Source organism: Lontra canadensis, unplaced genomic scaffold, assembly GCF_010015895.1.
Source record: "Lontra canadensis isolate GAN:19392208 unplaced genomic scaffold, GSC_riverotter_1.0 scaffold21, whole genome shotgun sequence".
Classification (NCBI taxonomy): Eukaryota; Metazoa; Chordata; class Mammalia; order Carnivora; family Mustelidae; genus Lontra; species Lontra canadensis.
This window is the reverse complement of record NW_022631015.1, coordinates 16,494,446-16,510,882: the sequence shown is the minus strand read 5'-3', so window position 1 is coordinate 16,510,882 and position 16,437 is coordinate 16,494,446. Positions and strand designations below refer to the sequence as shown.

The 16,437-nt window shown below is 46.2% G+C and overlaps 1 protein-coding gene and 1 pseudogene across 3 annotated transcripts in view; one reads left to right on the top strand and one right to left on the bottom strand.

Moving 5' to 3' along the window:
• The window catches only part of KIF13A (kinesin family member 13A), a 197,838-nt gene that overhangs the window by 156,007 nt on the left and 25,394 nt on the right, over positions 1–16,437 (top strand). For 2 of the 3 annotated variants that reach the window (XM_032861618.1, XM_032861616.1), the window contains exons 17-25: positions 1,056–1,218; positions 2,923–3,063; positions 3,831–3,980; positions 6,394–6,555; positions 7,056–7,229; positions 9,043–9,194; positions 11,415–11,547; positions 11,750–11,896; positions 15,508–15,546. In XM_032861618.1, the coding sequence (XP_032717509.1) occupies positions 1,056–1,218; positions 2,923–3,063; positions 3,831–3,980; positions 6,394–6,555; positions 7,056–7,229; positions 9,043–9,194; positions 11,415–11,547; positions 11,750–11,896; positions 15,508–15,546 (1,261 nt within the window). The remainder of the gene's footprint in view (positions 1–1,055; positions 1,219–2,922; positions 3,064–3,830; positions 3,981–6,393; positions 6,556–7,055; positions 7,230–9,042; positions 9,195–11,414; positions 11,548–11,749; positions 11,897–15,507; positions 15,547–16,437) is intronic. The other variant, XM_032861617.1, reaches the window with a different exon arrangement.
• On the bottom strand, positions 9,558–10,299 carry LOC116869851 (annotated as a pseudogene).

Sequence of the window (16,437 nt, the reverse complement as noted above, 5' to 3'; positions counted from 1 at the left end):
ATCCGTGTGTCATATAGGTGGAGTTAACTTTTATTAACATCTTTGCAGTATGCCTCCTGTGTCACTTCTATGGTGATGAGAAAAGGAGCAGGGATTGGATGTTCCAAGCTCCTCCTTGTCCTGTGAAGTAAGGGCAGAAGGCGTGTAAATGGTAGAAGAGAGAAGCTAGATAAGGCTAGATAAGCATTCTGTTAGTGTGGGTTACCTGTGAGTCCAGATTCTCATGGGGAACCCGGAAGTACTCTTCCTTTCATTCACAGTTTTGGGGTATCCCGCAATGGGCCACACACTTGTCCGGGAATTAGGTGTAATGACAAACAAAAAAAGACCTGGTTCTCGCCCTGGCATGCCTACAGCTTGAATCATTATACAAATAAATGAGAGAGTCTAACTCGGACGAATGCCGCTGAGACAGAAGACGTGGGGCTGGGACAGCATGTAATAGGGTTTTGACCTATATTCAGAGTCAGAACATTAGGGAAGGTCTCACCAGGAAGCACTGTTGTGCGGAGTTGAAAAAGTTGAATTCCTGCTGCCACAGAAGTCCCCACTTCTGGCCTTTTATCAACTGAAGAAACCGTGTGAAACATGTTCTCCTTATGGACTCCAGATTTCTCTCCCCTCCCCTGCTTCCCTTCCCCCAGCCGCAGAAACACAAGAGAAGTCATAATCAGTTCTTTTCCCTCAAGAATTCCTTTATTGGTTTTTTGGCAGCATCGTACCAAAATCTAGCAGTTTTCAAATGTTAGAGGATTTAAAATAATGGTTTTTAGTCAAGTCCCTTCACATATTTTGCTACTCATCAGTGGTGGCCAATAGGGAGCCCACAGTACCCTTGTGGGAGGAGGGAAACATTTAAAACACACACACACACACACACACACACACACACACACACCAAACAACCCCCAGCTTTAAAAAAAAAAAAAAAAGTTGAAAATTATCTCCAGAAAGGAGATTTTCTACCACTTTCTAATAATATGACTCACTTAGAACCAGGATTACAGTTTCCTTTTCTTTCAGATTTTCTCATTTCCTTGCTCGCTACCCCGCAGGGACGAACTCTTCCGTCAAAGCCTGGCAAAGCTGCGGGAGCAGCTCGTGAAAGCTAATACCTTGGTGAGGGAGGCAAACTTCTTAGCTGAGGAGATGAGTAAGCTCACTGACTACCAAGTGACTCTGCAGATCCCTGCTGCTAACCTCAGCGCCAATAGGAAGGTAAGAGTGTTTCTAAAGAAAACGAGAACAAAATGCATAACTTATGTACCATAAGATAGAATATACACCAAAGAACATCCAAAGAACATATACAACATACATCCGAACACCATCCACGAGGAGATTTTGATGTGAGCCAGAGTATTTATTCTTTTTAAGACTTCCTCTATATTTTTTTTAAATTTTTTTAGATCTTATTTATTTGACAGAGAGAAAGAGATCACAAGTAGGCAGAGAGAGAAGGGAAAGCAGGCTCCTCGCCGAGCAAGGAGCCTGATGTGGGGCTTGATCCCAGAACCCTGGGATCATGACCTGAGCCGAAGACAGAGGCTTAACCCTCTGAGCCACCCAGGCGCCCCAAGACTTCCTCTATATTAGTATAACATTGTTTACCAACTAGGCTTCAATAGTAAAAATTAAAAAAAAAAAAAAAAGATTTCCTCTGTAGACTCTCCCCCAACCCCCTGGAGTATATATGCCCTCAGAGATGTTAAAATTGGAAATAAATTTAAGTAATTCCTCTGGCTTTTCTCTTTCCTATTATTGGTGCCTTCTGGGATGGGGGATAAGTATATGTTTTGTTACAGCACCATTTTTAAGAGTGGATTCTGTAAGAAAGGAAGACTTGCATAATACCTTTCTTTTTCCTTTTTATTTTATTTGACATACAGAGATCACAAGTAGGCAGAGAGAGAGAGAGAGAGAGAGAGAGGAAGGGAAGCAGGCTCCCTGCTGAGCAGAGCCACCCATGCGCCCCAGTACCTTTCTTTTATACACAGAACAACTTTTTGCAGTCACTGGGAAGTTTACCATCATTTCAACTTGAAGAATTTTTTTTTTTCCCTTTAAGGACAAACTTCAAAAGAAAATAATTTTCACCTGTTTATATTTCCCTCCGGCAAACAAACTAGAAATGAGTTAGGGAGTATTTCATTCATCTTTCTGCATTTCGCTCCTTTTTGACCAAGCAGCTCTTTGAAAAATTCGTCTTAAGTCCACAATCATAGAAGTTTTTTAAAAATTGATGTGCTTTTTGTAGAAGGATGCTTATCATAATGGCCTTTATAGTGGCAAAAATTTGAAAGAGCCATGATGTCGAACAACATCATAATTTGTCAGATGAATGGTACATCCAAATAACAGATTTCTGTGTTGCTATTAAAATTCATGTCTATGCGGGGCCCCTGGGTGCCTCACTTGGTTAAGTCTCTGCCTTTGGCTCAGGTCATGATCCCAGGTCCTGGGATTGAACCCCATGTGGGGCTCCCTGCTCAGCAGGGAGTCTGCTTCTCCCTCCCCACCCCCCGCTCATGCTCTCTTTCTCTCTCTTAAATAAATAAAGAAAATCTTTTTAAAAAGAAAAAACATGTCTGTGAGGAATATTTAACAACACAAGAAGATGTTCGTAATATAAAAGCTGTGGAGAGAGGATCAGGATAGGAGATTTACAGTTTTGTTTGGTTCTGCTTATGATTAAAATAAGCATGGGTATACACAGAAGATTTCATCAATCTTTCTGCATTTTAGTTGGAAATAAGCCAGCATATGCCCTAGGGGGTAGAATTTCATCTTCTTTCTGGATACATTATGCATCTTTTTCAAACTTGTTGCTTGACAATAACATCTATTGCTCTAACAATCCAAAAAGCTGTAAACAAGGCTCATTTGGTTTGTTGTGTGTTTTTGTTTCCCTTCCCTCCGCAGAGAGGAGCCATCGTGAGTGAGCCGGCTATACAAGTGAGGAGGAAAGGAAAGGGCACCCAAGTTTGGACCATTGAGAAGCTGGAGAATAAATTAATTGACATGAGAGACCTTTATCAAGAATGGAAGGAAAAAATTCCTGAGGTAAAAGAGGCAAAATGTCAAGGAGATTTGACCATGTTGAAAGGGCAGAGCGTAAGCGCTCTCACCGTCAAAACGCACACATGCGTGGCTGGGAATATCTACAGTCATGCGTTGGACATTGATACTAGAAAAGGGACGTAGCAGTGACCTTGAAAGGGGTCTAAGTTGAACTTGTCATTGAGCATGCGATGTCCACATGGACAGGAACTAAATGAAGAGAACACATGACATATTCTTAGTTGGCAGGGTTTTTGCTACATTTCAGGTGAAATGAAATAGAACAAAGCGATTCCAGACTCTTTGGTCAATGTTGTGACAAACCCACACGTTTGGAACCAGCTTGGATTTCGTATTTGTTCGTGCTCCCCCAGCTGTGATCATGGCTGGGGAGATTACAAAGAATAATTCTAGAAAGCACAGTCCGTTTCTGTGGATATTAGTAATGGAAAGGGACCCTCAGTGAGGGAAATGAGGCAAAGCAAAGGGAATGGAGTGAAAAAAGCTGTACGCGGGGTGCCAGAGGGAAGAGAGGCAGTAACTAAGAAAGACTTCTCCACACGGACATCATGTAGGCCCCCCAGCTATCAAGCCTCTCCCACATGCTACATTTTATTTTTGTAACATGATTGTAATTTTGCTTTTTTAATTTCTTTGGATAAATGCGTTCTCTTTTAAACATTTTTAAATGCTAGTTTTAAATAATATTACCCAAGTTGGTGTTTTGTTTCCTCCTCCCCTCCCTCACTGCCCCCCTTCCCACCCATCAGGCAAAGCGTCTCTGTGGGAAACGAGGTGACCCTTTCTACGAAGCCCAAGAGAATCACAACTTAATTGGCGTGGCTAATGTGTTCTTGGAGTGTCTGTTCTATGATGTGAAACTTCAGTATGCAGTTCCTATCATCAGCCAGCAGGGGGAGGTAAGGATAAGCCATCCTCGGAGGAAACAGTTGAAGGGGTTGTGTGTGTTTGTGTGTCTGTGTCTGTCTGTGTGAATCCAATTTAAGTTATGCTCTTGAAGCAGATCAAGAAACTACGGAGAATGGTCAGGATCACATTCTTCTCTGCTCTTATTAATATAAACTATCAAAATTATATCTTTTTTTTTTTAAGATTATAAGATTAAAATCGTGTGAGAGTATTATAACTTTTTTAAAAATTTATGGTTCATAAGTTTTTTTCTTTGTTTTAATCAACTTAGAAATCCCTGGGAACCCAGAGTCAGCTCTGTCCCCATTTGTCTCCCTTGATGTCTTATGTTTGTAATATACTCAAATTCCTCCCCGGCCCCTACATGGTCTTCACAAGATACAACTTGGGAGCGTTATTTTGAAAGCTAAAGTATTCCAGGAAAACAAGCTTAACATCTTTTAAAAAACAAAAGAAAACAAAATGGTTCCCATTTCTGTTATTTACTTGTATTAACCTCAGTGTAGGCCTAAGACATTTGAGAAAATAGTCAAGTTCACACTTTTTATTTTTATCCATTTATCATCAACTGATGTTTTTATTTTAAATTTAGCAACAACGCTGTTATGTTGCTTTCCCTTCCATAACATGCAGACTTGAAATACTTAGTTATTGCTTGTGGTCCTTAGGGCAGCCTGTGGATGGGATGCCATTCTGCCCACAGTGAGCCAGGAAACAGAGCCCAGGTTCCCGGCTGTGTACTTGGACAGCTCATGTGCTGCGTGTGGTAGCCCCCCCCCTCCCCCCTGCCCCAGGGACATTCTGCTCTAGAAGACCAGCGGGCTGGAGGTGCTTTCTCCCATGTGAAAAATGGCCATAGCTCTTGTGGCAAAGGAATGCAGTGACTCTGCCCTTAGTCGGGGCTTCTTATGCCAGGGTCTGGGTGGGTCTTTCATCCCTCTGCAATTTTACTAAAAATGTAGTAGATCCTCAAAAACCACTAAAAAAAAAAAAAATCCTGAGAACCATTGTCTTCAAACCGATTTCTCCCATTCCCCCTCCTCTAACGGCTTCCTCCATGTTGGTCTCACTCATTCAAGACCATCGACGAATTCCTCAGGTCTCCACTGCCAGTGGAAGTTGGGTCCGATTACCTTTAAAAAAGAGGCTTACTGGGGCGCTTGGGTGGCTCAGTGGTTAAAGCATCTGCCTTCGGCTCAGGTCATGATCTCAAGGTCCTGGGATCGCCTCCTCCTCTCCCTCTACATGCCTGTCTGCCTACTTGTGATCTGTCAAATAAATTAAAAAAAAAAAAAAATCTTGGGGCGCCTGGGTGGCTCAGTGGGTTAAGCCGCTGCCTTCGGCTCAGGTCATGATCTCGGGGTCCTGGGATCGAGTCCCGCATCGGGCTCTCTGCTCAGCAGGGAGCCTGCTTCCCTCTCTCTCTCTCTCTGCCTGCCTCTGTGTCTACTTGTGATCTCTCTCTGTCAAATAAATAAATAAAATCTTTAAAAAAAAAAAAAAATCTTTAAAAAAAAAAAAAGAGCCTTACTATTTAAGACGACAGCAGCACCTGCAGAACGTGTCACCTTCACAACTCCAGCCGCTGCAACCTTACCCCGTGTTATGAAAGACAGCTTGGCCAGTTATAGCCCTGGAGGATGCCAAGTGCGGGATAATCCTTGTCCTTTAACTCAGTACCGTGCACCCAGCAGCAAGAGGGGCCCTGCTCATCTAGCACCTACCCGGAGGACCACCAGGGTATTGAGGACATGTTAAGCCTTTGGGGGAGGGAGGAGCAGTTTTAAAGGAAGGGTCTCCTTATAACTTTGTCCTTGTATTCGTCGTTCCTCCTGGGGTGGCTCTCATCCCACCACGGAGCCCACCTCTACCCTGCTTCCAGCATGAGTCCCATACCCGTGCTGTGCTCCCAGGAGAGTAGATGCTCCAGGAGCCGGGCGACCGTGCCTTCTGGTTTACTGTTGTAAAGGTCGTGCTGTGTGCAGTTCTGGCACACGGTTGGTTCCTGGATCAATTTAACCCATGACAACCTGCACATATCTCTGTACCATTTGTCCCAGGATTCCCACAGGGCAGGTGTTTGATAGCAGAGTAAATGAATGGAGTAAGGTAACCACTCTGGGTAGAACATGGTAGCTGCCTTTACATCCTTCAGTACAGAGGGATGAGAATGAAGATGGCTCTAGAAGGGAGGTGTCAGAGAGGTGAGTTTGGCTCTGAGTCAGGCAGGGTGATTGTTTGGGCAGGTGATGGAACGGGCTGGCTGTGGAAGGGGTGAGCGTCCCGTTGCCAGAGCTGTCCCAGAGCAGTGGCCCGGGGATCTGGTGGCGTGCTGTCTGTCCTACATCAGGCTTGTGCCACAGGACGCCTGTTAACCCACAGGCGCTCTGGTCCCTGCTGCAGGTTGCCGGGCGTCTCCACGTGGAAGTGATGCGCGTGACGGGGACCGTCCCGGAGCGCGTGGTGGAGGATGACTCTTCGGAGAACTCCAGCGAAGGCGGGAGCCTTGAGGTCGTGGACAGCAGCGGGGAGGTCATCCACCGAGTCAGGAAGCTGACCTGCCGGGTGAGAGGACGGGATGGGCGGGCAGGCGCCATAAGGGACTGCATTCATCCACACCAGTTCGACAGAACATCTTGGGAGTTTTTCCTAGAGCGTAGTAAATGTTAAGCTTTGTGGCCATAAATACAGCGGCGGGCAGTCCTTTCTCTAGAAGTAGAGCATGCTTTCTGATGCCAGTGGATGAAATTTTAAAAGTCCATGTGCCTTTGGCGAGCAGGAAGTGCATACTGTTCAGTGAATCGTGCTTTTCCAGTAAAGGTAGTATCTGTGTCAGAAACTCAGCCACTAGGAAAATCTGCGAGGCTGTGTGCCTTTGTTCCTGGGCTCACGTGCCGTCGTGACGCTAAGTGGAACCCTTCACGTGCCAGATGTTTTCAGATGTCAAACGAATAACCGACTTATGTATTTCGTCTCTGACTCTTAAAATAGAAGTACTTGAAGGAAGCATGCATCGGGTAATGTCTTTATCAGAATTATTTTGCTTTTTATTTTTATCTCTTCAGGTAAAAATTAAAGAGGCAACTGGGCTTCCCTTAAACCTCTCAAATTTTGTCTTCTGTCAATACACATTCTGGGACCAGGGTGAATCTACAGTGGCGGCCCCGGTGGTGGACCCCGAGGTGCCTTCCCCTCAGTCCCGGGATGCCCAGTACACCGTGACCTTCTCTCACTGTAAGGTATGGGCGCTGTTACAAGATGGGCTACACAGAGACAAGGGACCTGGGTGCCATTCAGAACTCTTCTTATACCTTAGAAGCTCCCCCACAAGAATGTTTAATAAGTGTAATATGTCTCTTGTACTTTTTAACCTCAAAATATGCTTCAATACAAATTCAGATGGGAAGTGTTTAAAATAAAATCTGAAAGGCCTCTCCTTGAAGTCTTGGGCCCTAGAGGTGTAACGGCTTGTGACGGTTTCTACATATTTAGATAAACTATTTTCTGTGCCCTCGGACTTTTATCTGTGTGTGATGTTCACACAGCATTGGACACAGATACGGTCTCTTACCGTCATGCATGCCTAACATCTTCAGAAGGTTTTTGGTTTTTTTTTAACAAAAAATATGGTCATGTTATGTATATTGCAGAATTATACCCTTTAATGTATATGAACCTCTTCTCATTTTTTGGAATATGGGATAGCACTCCTAGCATCGCATTCTAATGCACCATATGAGTTTTTAAAGAAAATGTCAATAGACAGGTGAATTTTTGGTGGCTTTTGGTTGGCCCCCTTGTGTGACCATCAGCCACCCTTCCTGGTTTTCATGTCAGACAGCCCACAGGTTGTTTCTGAGAGACACATGCTACCTTCTGTTGTAATTTTGTTTTTCCTTGCACAGTCCTTAACAGGTACCCAGACCCCTTCCTTTGGAAATTGTGCTTTTTCTTTCTGGCTCTAGACCTATCAGATTTCACATAGGTAAAAGACTGTTGAGTCTGTCTTTTTCTGAAAACAAATGATCCACTTTTTTTTTTCTTTCACCTATATTCACCAAGTCTGTTTCTCAAAATCCTTATTATTTTTTGGTTATTGTTGCCTAAATACTCTTTTAAGCAGTCCCCGTCTTTCTTTGGGTCCACAAAGCTATTCCTGTGGAAGGATGAAGCCTGAATTTTAAGTACATTCTAATTAACCACTGGTTTGACAAACGCTAATCGCAGAGACCTGGAGTCACTGTGACCTTGATTCACTGTGTGACTTTGGGGTGTTTTCATCTGTAAGATGTATAGATTGTCCTAATGGATCATTAGTTTGTTTTCCTTCTAAAATTCTGGCTCTGTCTCCAAATACAATAAATGAGAAGATAAGTAGAATGTTAAACCAGTAGAGCACGGATCTTTCCAGAAATGAGAGCCGCAGCATCGCCTTCACCAGAGACATCACTAAGATGTAGCTGGAAAGACACTCCGCTGGGTCCCCCACCTGCCGCTTTGTTCAGTGCCTCCATACTCCTCCGTCCGCTCAGCCTTCTTTTCCTCACGCTCCTCTGCCTGCATTTTGTGACGAGGAGCTGGCGGGGGGGGTGTTTGAGAGCGAGAGCACGGAATCATGAAGATAATCATAGGAAATTTAATTCTGTTCTCAGTCTCCCAAGCCATAGCAAGGAGCAATCAGACGTTCTTTTTTGGGATGTGCTGATTAGTCTGCGGCGGCGGGTGGTCTCAGTGGTCTTGCAGAACGGCAAGGAACCGGGTGTGGGGGACACAGACTCGCTTCCGCACCTCACAAGCACAGGGATGCGGGACAGGACGCTCCCGTCAGTGTCCGTCCTGATTCAGCAACGGGGTTGCGTCCAGTCCCTTCTTCCCTGTTAGTCTGAAGAGCCAGTGTTCCGGGTCTTTGCAGCAGCACAGGTGGTTTTCAGGTTGGGATCAGACGAACACCTCCAGAGCGGGTCCCTACCCCACGGAGAGATAGAAGGGAAATGTCGCAGACTGCTCGGTGCGTGACTCTCGTTGCCCTTCCCTTGCTCCTGCTTGCCCCAGGACTATGTGGTGACGGTGACGGAGGAGCTCCTGGAGTTCCTGTCCGACGGAGCCCTGGCCATTGAGGTGTGGGGCCACCGCTGTGCCGGGAACGGCAGCTCCATCTGGGAAGTCGACTCTCTCCATGCGAAGACGAGGACGCTGCATGACAGGTGTGTACTTGGCCGAGCGGGCACAGGCTCGAGACTGGCACTAGCCCAGAGGGTAAGAGGAGGAGTCCCCGGGCCTGTCTCCTCCTTGGCGAAATGGGAACGATAAAAGGAGCTAGCGGGCATGGAGGGTGTTCGATGCGGGAAGGGGAGTCTTTTCAACAAACAGGATGGAAACAACCACCTGTCTGCCCGGGTCACAACCATCCTTGACCTTGGCTTTGCACGATACATGAAACGTATTTTGAGATGGATCGGAACCTTCCATGTGAAATAAAACTGTAAAGCTTATAGAAAGAAAAAAAAAAAAACAGGAGGATAGTTTCCCTTTTTTTCTTCCTTTTTGGGAAGATTTTATAAAAGTCTTTATAGAGCAATACTTGGACGCCGGGCCCGGCTGCCAGGGAGCCCGTGTTGTGCTACTCGAACAGGCTTGGGCATGGCAGCTGCTCCGGCTTCCCGCCCTTCTGTTCCACGACGGAGGTGGTGAGCAGTGCCTCATCTTTGGGGTCCCAGTGCTCACATGGTGACGCAGACACCTCTAATGGCCCGTCTCATCCCTTGGGTCCCAGGGAAGCATGATCTTTGCTTTGATGCCCGGCACACCCCGTCTGAGCAGCAGGTTATAGGGTCCCCAGTAGAATCATCAGCCCGGCCACAGCCCTCTGTCCTCGGACTTTCCCGGACACCAGGCCCTCACTGTTCTTACTGTTCTTTGGCCCCACTCTTCACGATGAAGCACTGTACGCTGGGGCAGTTCCTCCACACAGCAGGGTCTCCTGGGAGCTGGTCACTCAGAAACCTGGCCTCGGTGACGGCTCACAGACCTCCCGTGGCCAGCTTTTTAGCATAAAGCTCTCCACTGCCCTCGGGGAAGTCAGACGTCTGCTGAACCACCACGGTCAGCTCTCAGATCCACCAGCCCTTTTCACCAACAAGGGGTGTACATCCTGGCGGCAAAGGTCATGATTTCTGTGCCGGTTCCTGTAACTCATACCTCAGCTCCAGAGGAGGCATGCTCAGCCGACTCCGGAGTGAGAAACTCGTAACGTCAAGCTTTGAAGATGCCGTTGGCCACAAGCTTCCTCTTCTTGGGAATTTGGCCCATCTTCCTGCCCAGGAGGATACTTTCTTGGAAATTCAATCCTCTGCCTCTTCCGTGACCTAGCAGTCTACTCCTGGCTATTTCCCCAAGAAAAATGAAAATATAAGTCCGTAAATAGACTTGTTCACAGATGTTTGTGGCAGTTCTTGTTGTAATATTCCCACACCGCCAACAACCCAAACGTGTGAGAACATTTGATAAACAAATGGTACTACTGGTCATGTAACAAATATTACTCAGCTCTGATAACAAGGAAGAGGACTGTGGAAACCCATTTGAATGAATCACAAAAACATCACACTGAACCAAAAAGGTCAGACCTAAAAGAGTACGCACTAGGGGCACCTGGGTGGCTCAGTGGGTTAAAGCCTCTGCCTTCGGCTTGGGTCATGATCTCAGGGTCCTGGGATCGAGCCCCGCATCGGGCCCTCTGCTCTGTGGGGAGTCTGCTTCCCTCTCTCTCTGCCTGCCTCTCTGCCTACTTGTGATCTCTCTCTGTCAAATAAATAAAATCTTTAAAAAAAAAAAAAAAGAGTATGCGCTAGTGATTCCCTCTCCGTGAATTTCTGGAACAGGCAGAACTAATTTGTGGTTATATGGCTGCTGTGGGATGCTGTGGGTATTGAATGGGAAGGGGCATGAGCAAACTTTCAGAGGCAGACGATGGGGTAGTGACAGAGGTGTGTGCCTTTTCACAACTCATCAAACTCCATTTGAAATGTGGACATTTCACTGAATATACGTTTACCTCAATAAAGTAAAGAGGAGCGCACCTGGGTGGCTCAGTGGGTTAAAGCCTCTATCTTCAGCTCAGGTCATGACCTGATCTCAGGGTCCTGGGATCAAGCCCCGCATCGGGCTCTCTGCTCAGCGGGGAGCCTGCTTCCTCTTCTCTCTCTGCCTGCCTCTCTGCCTACTTGTGATCTCTCTCTGTCAAATAAATAAAATCTTAAAAAAAATAAATAAAGAGGAAAGACTTCTACCATACAATTGTTTCGAGAGTTAAATAAGACGGACGTGACAGCACGAGGCCCAGCCCGTAGTTAGAGCCCTGGGGATGGCGGCTCATAACATCGCTGGGCGGTGACGTCGTCGTTCACTGGGACGTGGTTTTGCAGGTGGAACGAGGTGACACGGCGAATAGAGATGTGGATCTCCATACTGGAGCTGAACGAGCTGGGGGAGTACGCGTCCGTGGAGCTCCACCAGGCCAAAGACGTCAACACGGGAGGCATCTTCCAGCTCAGACAGGTGCTGGGCGCAGTTTGGTTTGTTTCGTGTTTTCTCGTTGACCCACTCTCGCGCGCCATTTCTGGGAGTTTTCTAATTACGGGCTTCTGTGTTCCCTGGTTCTCCTTCCTTCCTTTACCCTCTGCCCCTGCTCCTTGCCGGTCCCATTCCTGGCGCCCCCTGGCGCGTCGTGCCCGTCCCCCAACGCCCCCGCCCTCTGCAGGGTCATTCCCGGAGGGTACAGGTCACAGTGAAACCCGTGCAGCATTCCGGGACGCTGCCGCTCATGGTCGAAGCCATCCTGTCTGTCTCCATTGGCTGTGTCACTGCCAGGTCCACCAAGCTGCAACGAGGGCTGGACAGTTACCAGGTGAGACCAGCGGATTGAGGTAGCCTCCAGCGAGGCCCGGTTAATGCAGGGTAAAGGCAGCCAGTGGCCGGGGATGGAGACCTTTGGGGAATATGACAGCACTCCTGGACTTGACCTCACGATCGGCACCCTCCCTTCACATTTCCATCCATTGCCTTTTTTATGAGATTTGAAAGACTCTGCTGGCTTAGCGTCGATTAATAATAATTTTATGTGTAAACACGCATATGGGTCCGTGTTACTCATCTGCTTCTGGCAGATTCCATTTTCCAGTGTGCTCTAGATAGGTGGGGGGATTTGGCATGTCCGCCTGGCCCCATCCGCTCTCATGAATACAAAACTGCCCCCGTACGCTGGCTGAGTTAAACAGTCCTGTGAAAGCTTTTTCATGTTTCAATTAAAAGTTGTCCTCATGATCATTTTTGTCCATTAAGTCCTCTTTTACTAAATCTTCTGTTCTCATTTTGAAAAAATTAAAAGATTGGGGCAGGGGTGTGCCTGGATGGCGCAGTGGGAGGCGCCTGCGACTCTTGATCTTGGGGTCATGAGTTTGAGCCCCATATTGGGGGTAGAGATTATTTTTTTTAAATAAATAAGTAAATGTTGGTAAACCATGAAAGGTGAAAACATCAAAGAATTGACGTTCATATTACCAGTCCCAGCTCTTCATTGCTCCGTGAGAATAAACTTTAAGATTAGGAACTTGTCTGCAGGGACCTAAAAGAAGGCATGTGCTTCCCACTGAGCCCCCAGGTCACTGTCAGGTATGAATTAGGGACTGGGAGGAATCAGCCCGCCGATCTCTGCCTCCCTCCCTGCCACACGAGGGAAGGAGCACTCCCCGCTGTGACGTTTCCCTGTGGAGTCTGGGCAGAGGCCCAGCCCGTCTTGAGAATGATTCATCTTCTGTCTCAGTTTCCTTGCACTCCCTGGCATTCAGGCAGACTTTCTGAAAGCCAGGAGGAACACCGGCCTGGCCCACAAGGCCTTAGGGAGGCATAGTTCTGTCAAACGCCGCCTTCCTGTCCCACCCAGGCCAGAATTGAACCTGGTTCTCAGAGCCAGGGATAGTAGGAAGGAAGGCATGAGGACAGTCTGCTGGTTTAGGGGAGACTTCTCTGCCAGACTTCTCCTCATGTGTGGAGTAGGCAGTTAGGCTGTGTGGGTTCTCATCCCAGCTCAGTTCCTCCCTCGGCTGTCAGCTTTGGGGGTGGCTGCAGGGTCTGGGAGAAAGGTCACCAGCCTAGAGCCAAGGGGACCTGGATTCTTCAGTCTAGCACGGCCTTCCTGGTTACCTCGTTGGGATAATGCAAACCTCTAGTTCCCCTCCTCACTTCTCCAGAATGATGACGTAGACTTAATAATTCCCTGAGATCCCAGGCTATACTAAAATTTGGGGGCTTCATAAATCTCTGATCTTAGAACTTTGAATTTGAGCCCTAAGTCATGACCTGTAAAGCAGGGATCCTCAACTGACTACATGTTCCCATTTGAGGAACCTTATGAGGATGGATTATTTGCACTTTTAAAACTGCTCTACCTCCTGAGTTAAAACTGATTTTTGTCAAAATTCATGCTTCCCCCAGTGCTAAATGCTCTTTAAAGAACACAGTACCAGTCGTGCAGATTTAAACTGTGACTGTTTCAGGGCGCCCAGGTGGCTCAGTCAGTTGGGCGGCCTACTCTGGATCTCAACTCTGATCTCATCTCAGGGTTGTGAGTTCAAGCCCCATGTTGGGCTCCATGTTGAGCTCCACATTGGGCATGGAGCTTACTTTAAAACAATATAAAAACTGGCTCATTTTTTTATAAAGATTTTTTAAAGATTTATTTATTTTGGAGAGAGAGAGAGCAGAGGGGGAAGAAGAGTAGACTCCCTGCTGAGAGCAGAGCCGGATGTGGGGCTCGATCCCACAACCCTGAGATCATGACCTGAGCTGAAATCAAGAGTCAGATGCTTAACCGACTGAGCCACCCAGGTGCTCCCTAAACTGTGACTCTTTTAAAGCTTTTAATTTTCTTTGCATTCATGCTCAAGGTCACGTCCAGAACTTATTTTGTTGACATAATACTTCAGAAATATTCTGATGCCGTAGCCTGTGCCAGTCCAGAATATGCTGATTTCACAAGTTACACATCATGAAAGCTCAGGCTGCTTCTCCTTAGTCTTTGGTTGGAGGATCTCCTTAGTCCAAAAAATAACTGATAAATTTGAGCTACTTGTACTTTATTCCATAATGTGGGGATTAAGTAAAGAAAAATTACTTCGGGGGCATCTGGCTGGCTCAGTCAGTAGAGCATGGGACCCTTGACCTCAGGGTCATGAGTTTGAACCCCACGTTGCATATAGAGATTACCTAAAAAATAAAATCTTAAAGAAAAAAAGAAAAATTACTTCCATATTAGGCATGCATTTAGTAAATTAGTTATTCAAACGATAACAGTATGTTCCAAACTTTTTTTTAAAAAGTGGATTTTTGAGGTCTATACAGAGAATACATTTAACTGTATTTTTAGAGCACTTTCAAAAAGCAGTATATATGAAGTATACTTACATATGAGAGTAACGTAATTATATTTTTAAAGCGCTTAAAAAAGTTTGTCTTTTTATGACTAGACCACTTCACTGCCTGTTTGAATATTAACCCTCCAATAACTGTGGAAAAAACGAAAGAGGATTATTACATGGGCCAGTGTTCATTTGCATAGAACCTGCCTCCCTAGAGATGGTTATTCCCTACCAGTGGAAATTTTTTTTTATTCTTCTGTCTAGGGAAACCTGTCTCAACTCAATCCTTTTATTTTCAACCTGGTGATTTTGTTTTGCCAAGTGTTTTTTGCCAAAATTGTTACTTTATACAATTGTAAACTCTTGCCATGGGTTTAGGACAGTTCTGATTTTTCTCAGCTGGTTGGTTTGATGCTAACATAACCAGTAGTGGGCAACAGCGGATCCAATACCCAGCATGGTGGGCTGCGCTCTTGAGACAGTCGTACGCTGGGGAACCCTGTCTGTGACTAGACTCGGGCTCCCAGTGGGCTTTTGTCTGTGAGGATTCCCTCACTGCATGTGGTGTGGTGCCAGGGGAAAGGACGCTGAGTGAGGCAGCTAGCAGCCTGACTTCCAGTCCTGACTCTGCCACAATTTGTGTGATCCTTGGGTTAAACCTTAAATCATTTCATCCTTCAGGGCCCTGGCTGCCTCATGGCTAAACTAAGAGGTTGGGCAGTAGAGTCTAGTTCTGCCATTTTGTCTTCCTGAGTCCGTTCCACATCTCAGGTAACCCACCCCGAAATGCGTAACGATAGGGTAAGACCTGGCCCAATGAGGCTGATTCCTAGTCCCAGTGAAGAGAGTTCGCAGGTTGTTGTTTTTTTTTTTTTAATGGTTTTCTTTATTAAAAACATAACAAAACCAAGCTTAAATTCTTCATTAGAGACAGGTAAATTAATAAATCCACTAAACCTTTCTTGCGGTTCATGTAAATGTTTTATTTTGGTGGCGATACGTGTGCTGTCCATTGTAATGTGTGTGTTACGCTTAAAGAATTACCCGTGTGCTGTTCGAGAAACAAAATGCATGTCCTTTGTGTTTATTTTTTTCCTACCAGAGAGATGAGGAGGATGGCGGTGATATGGATAGTTACCAGGTATCACTGCTGCTGTCCTTCTGTGGCATGGGGCACAAGCTACTGCTCATGGCCAGCACCCGCACAGCAGAGGGCAGGGAGGAGAAGCAGGACCATCAAGCAAGAATGTGCAATCTTTCCCTCGCTTTGGATTTGCTTTAAACATAATCAGGGATCCAGTACTCTGGCCACAGATTTCTCTGTCCGTTCGAAGTGTGTGATCAGACTGCCTCGCTGCTGTGCTGTCTCGAATCGGCTTGTAAAGACTTGCGAAGCAAGACCGTTATCACTGTATTCAGTTAACGATTTTTAAAACCGGGGAATTATCCATCCATGAATCTTAAGTCAGACCTTGCCTTTTCTATGCAAAACTACATTTCGTGCCTCATGTCCAAGAGAGTAGGATTATTCCAATACGGGGTTGTAGTTTAAAGTCTCTTGCTGGATAGGAAATGGAAAACATTTCACGCACACAGTTTAGTTGGGGTTAGCCAGCTTCCTTCTCTCATTAGGACGCAGCTTAATGATCCATAACTTGGAGAATTTAAGTCTCAGCCTTTTCTTTGTGGAAATTTAGATTTTTTTTAAAAAGGCACCTGTGAACTTGTACCTCGTCAGCACTGGCTGGACAGCTGTCGTGGAATGTGGGAGGATAGGAACAGGCAAGGCAGGAAATCAAGGTGAAGTGTTCTGGATTCGGTCCCCAGTCTTTGTACTGATTCTCCACAATTTCCCCGGGTGCCTTCCTGAATGTGAACTGTGGGGACGTTGTAGATAGAGCCTCAGAAGTCCTCTGCCGTCTGCACTTAATGTCACATCTTAAGGGTTAGACTGGAATTAGGCACGTTAGAGAGCATTTTGAGTAGAATTGATGGGTTTCTTTCCCTCGTAACTCTACTAAGAAAGAAAACA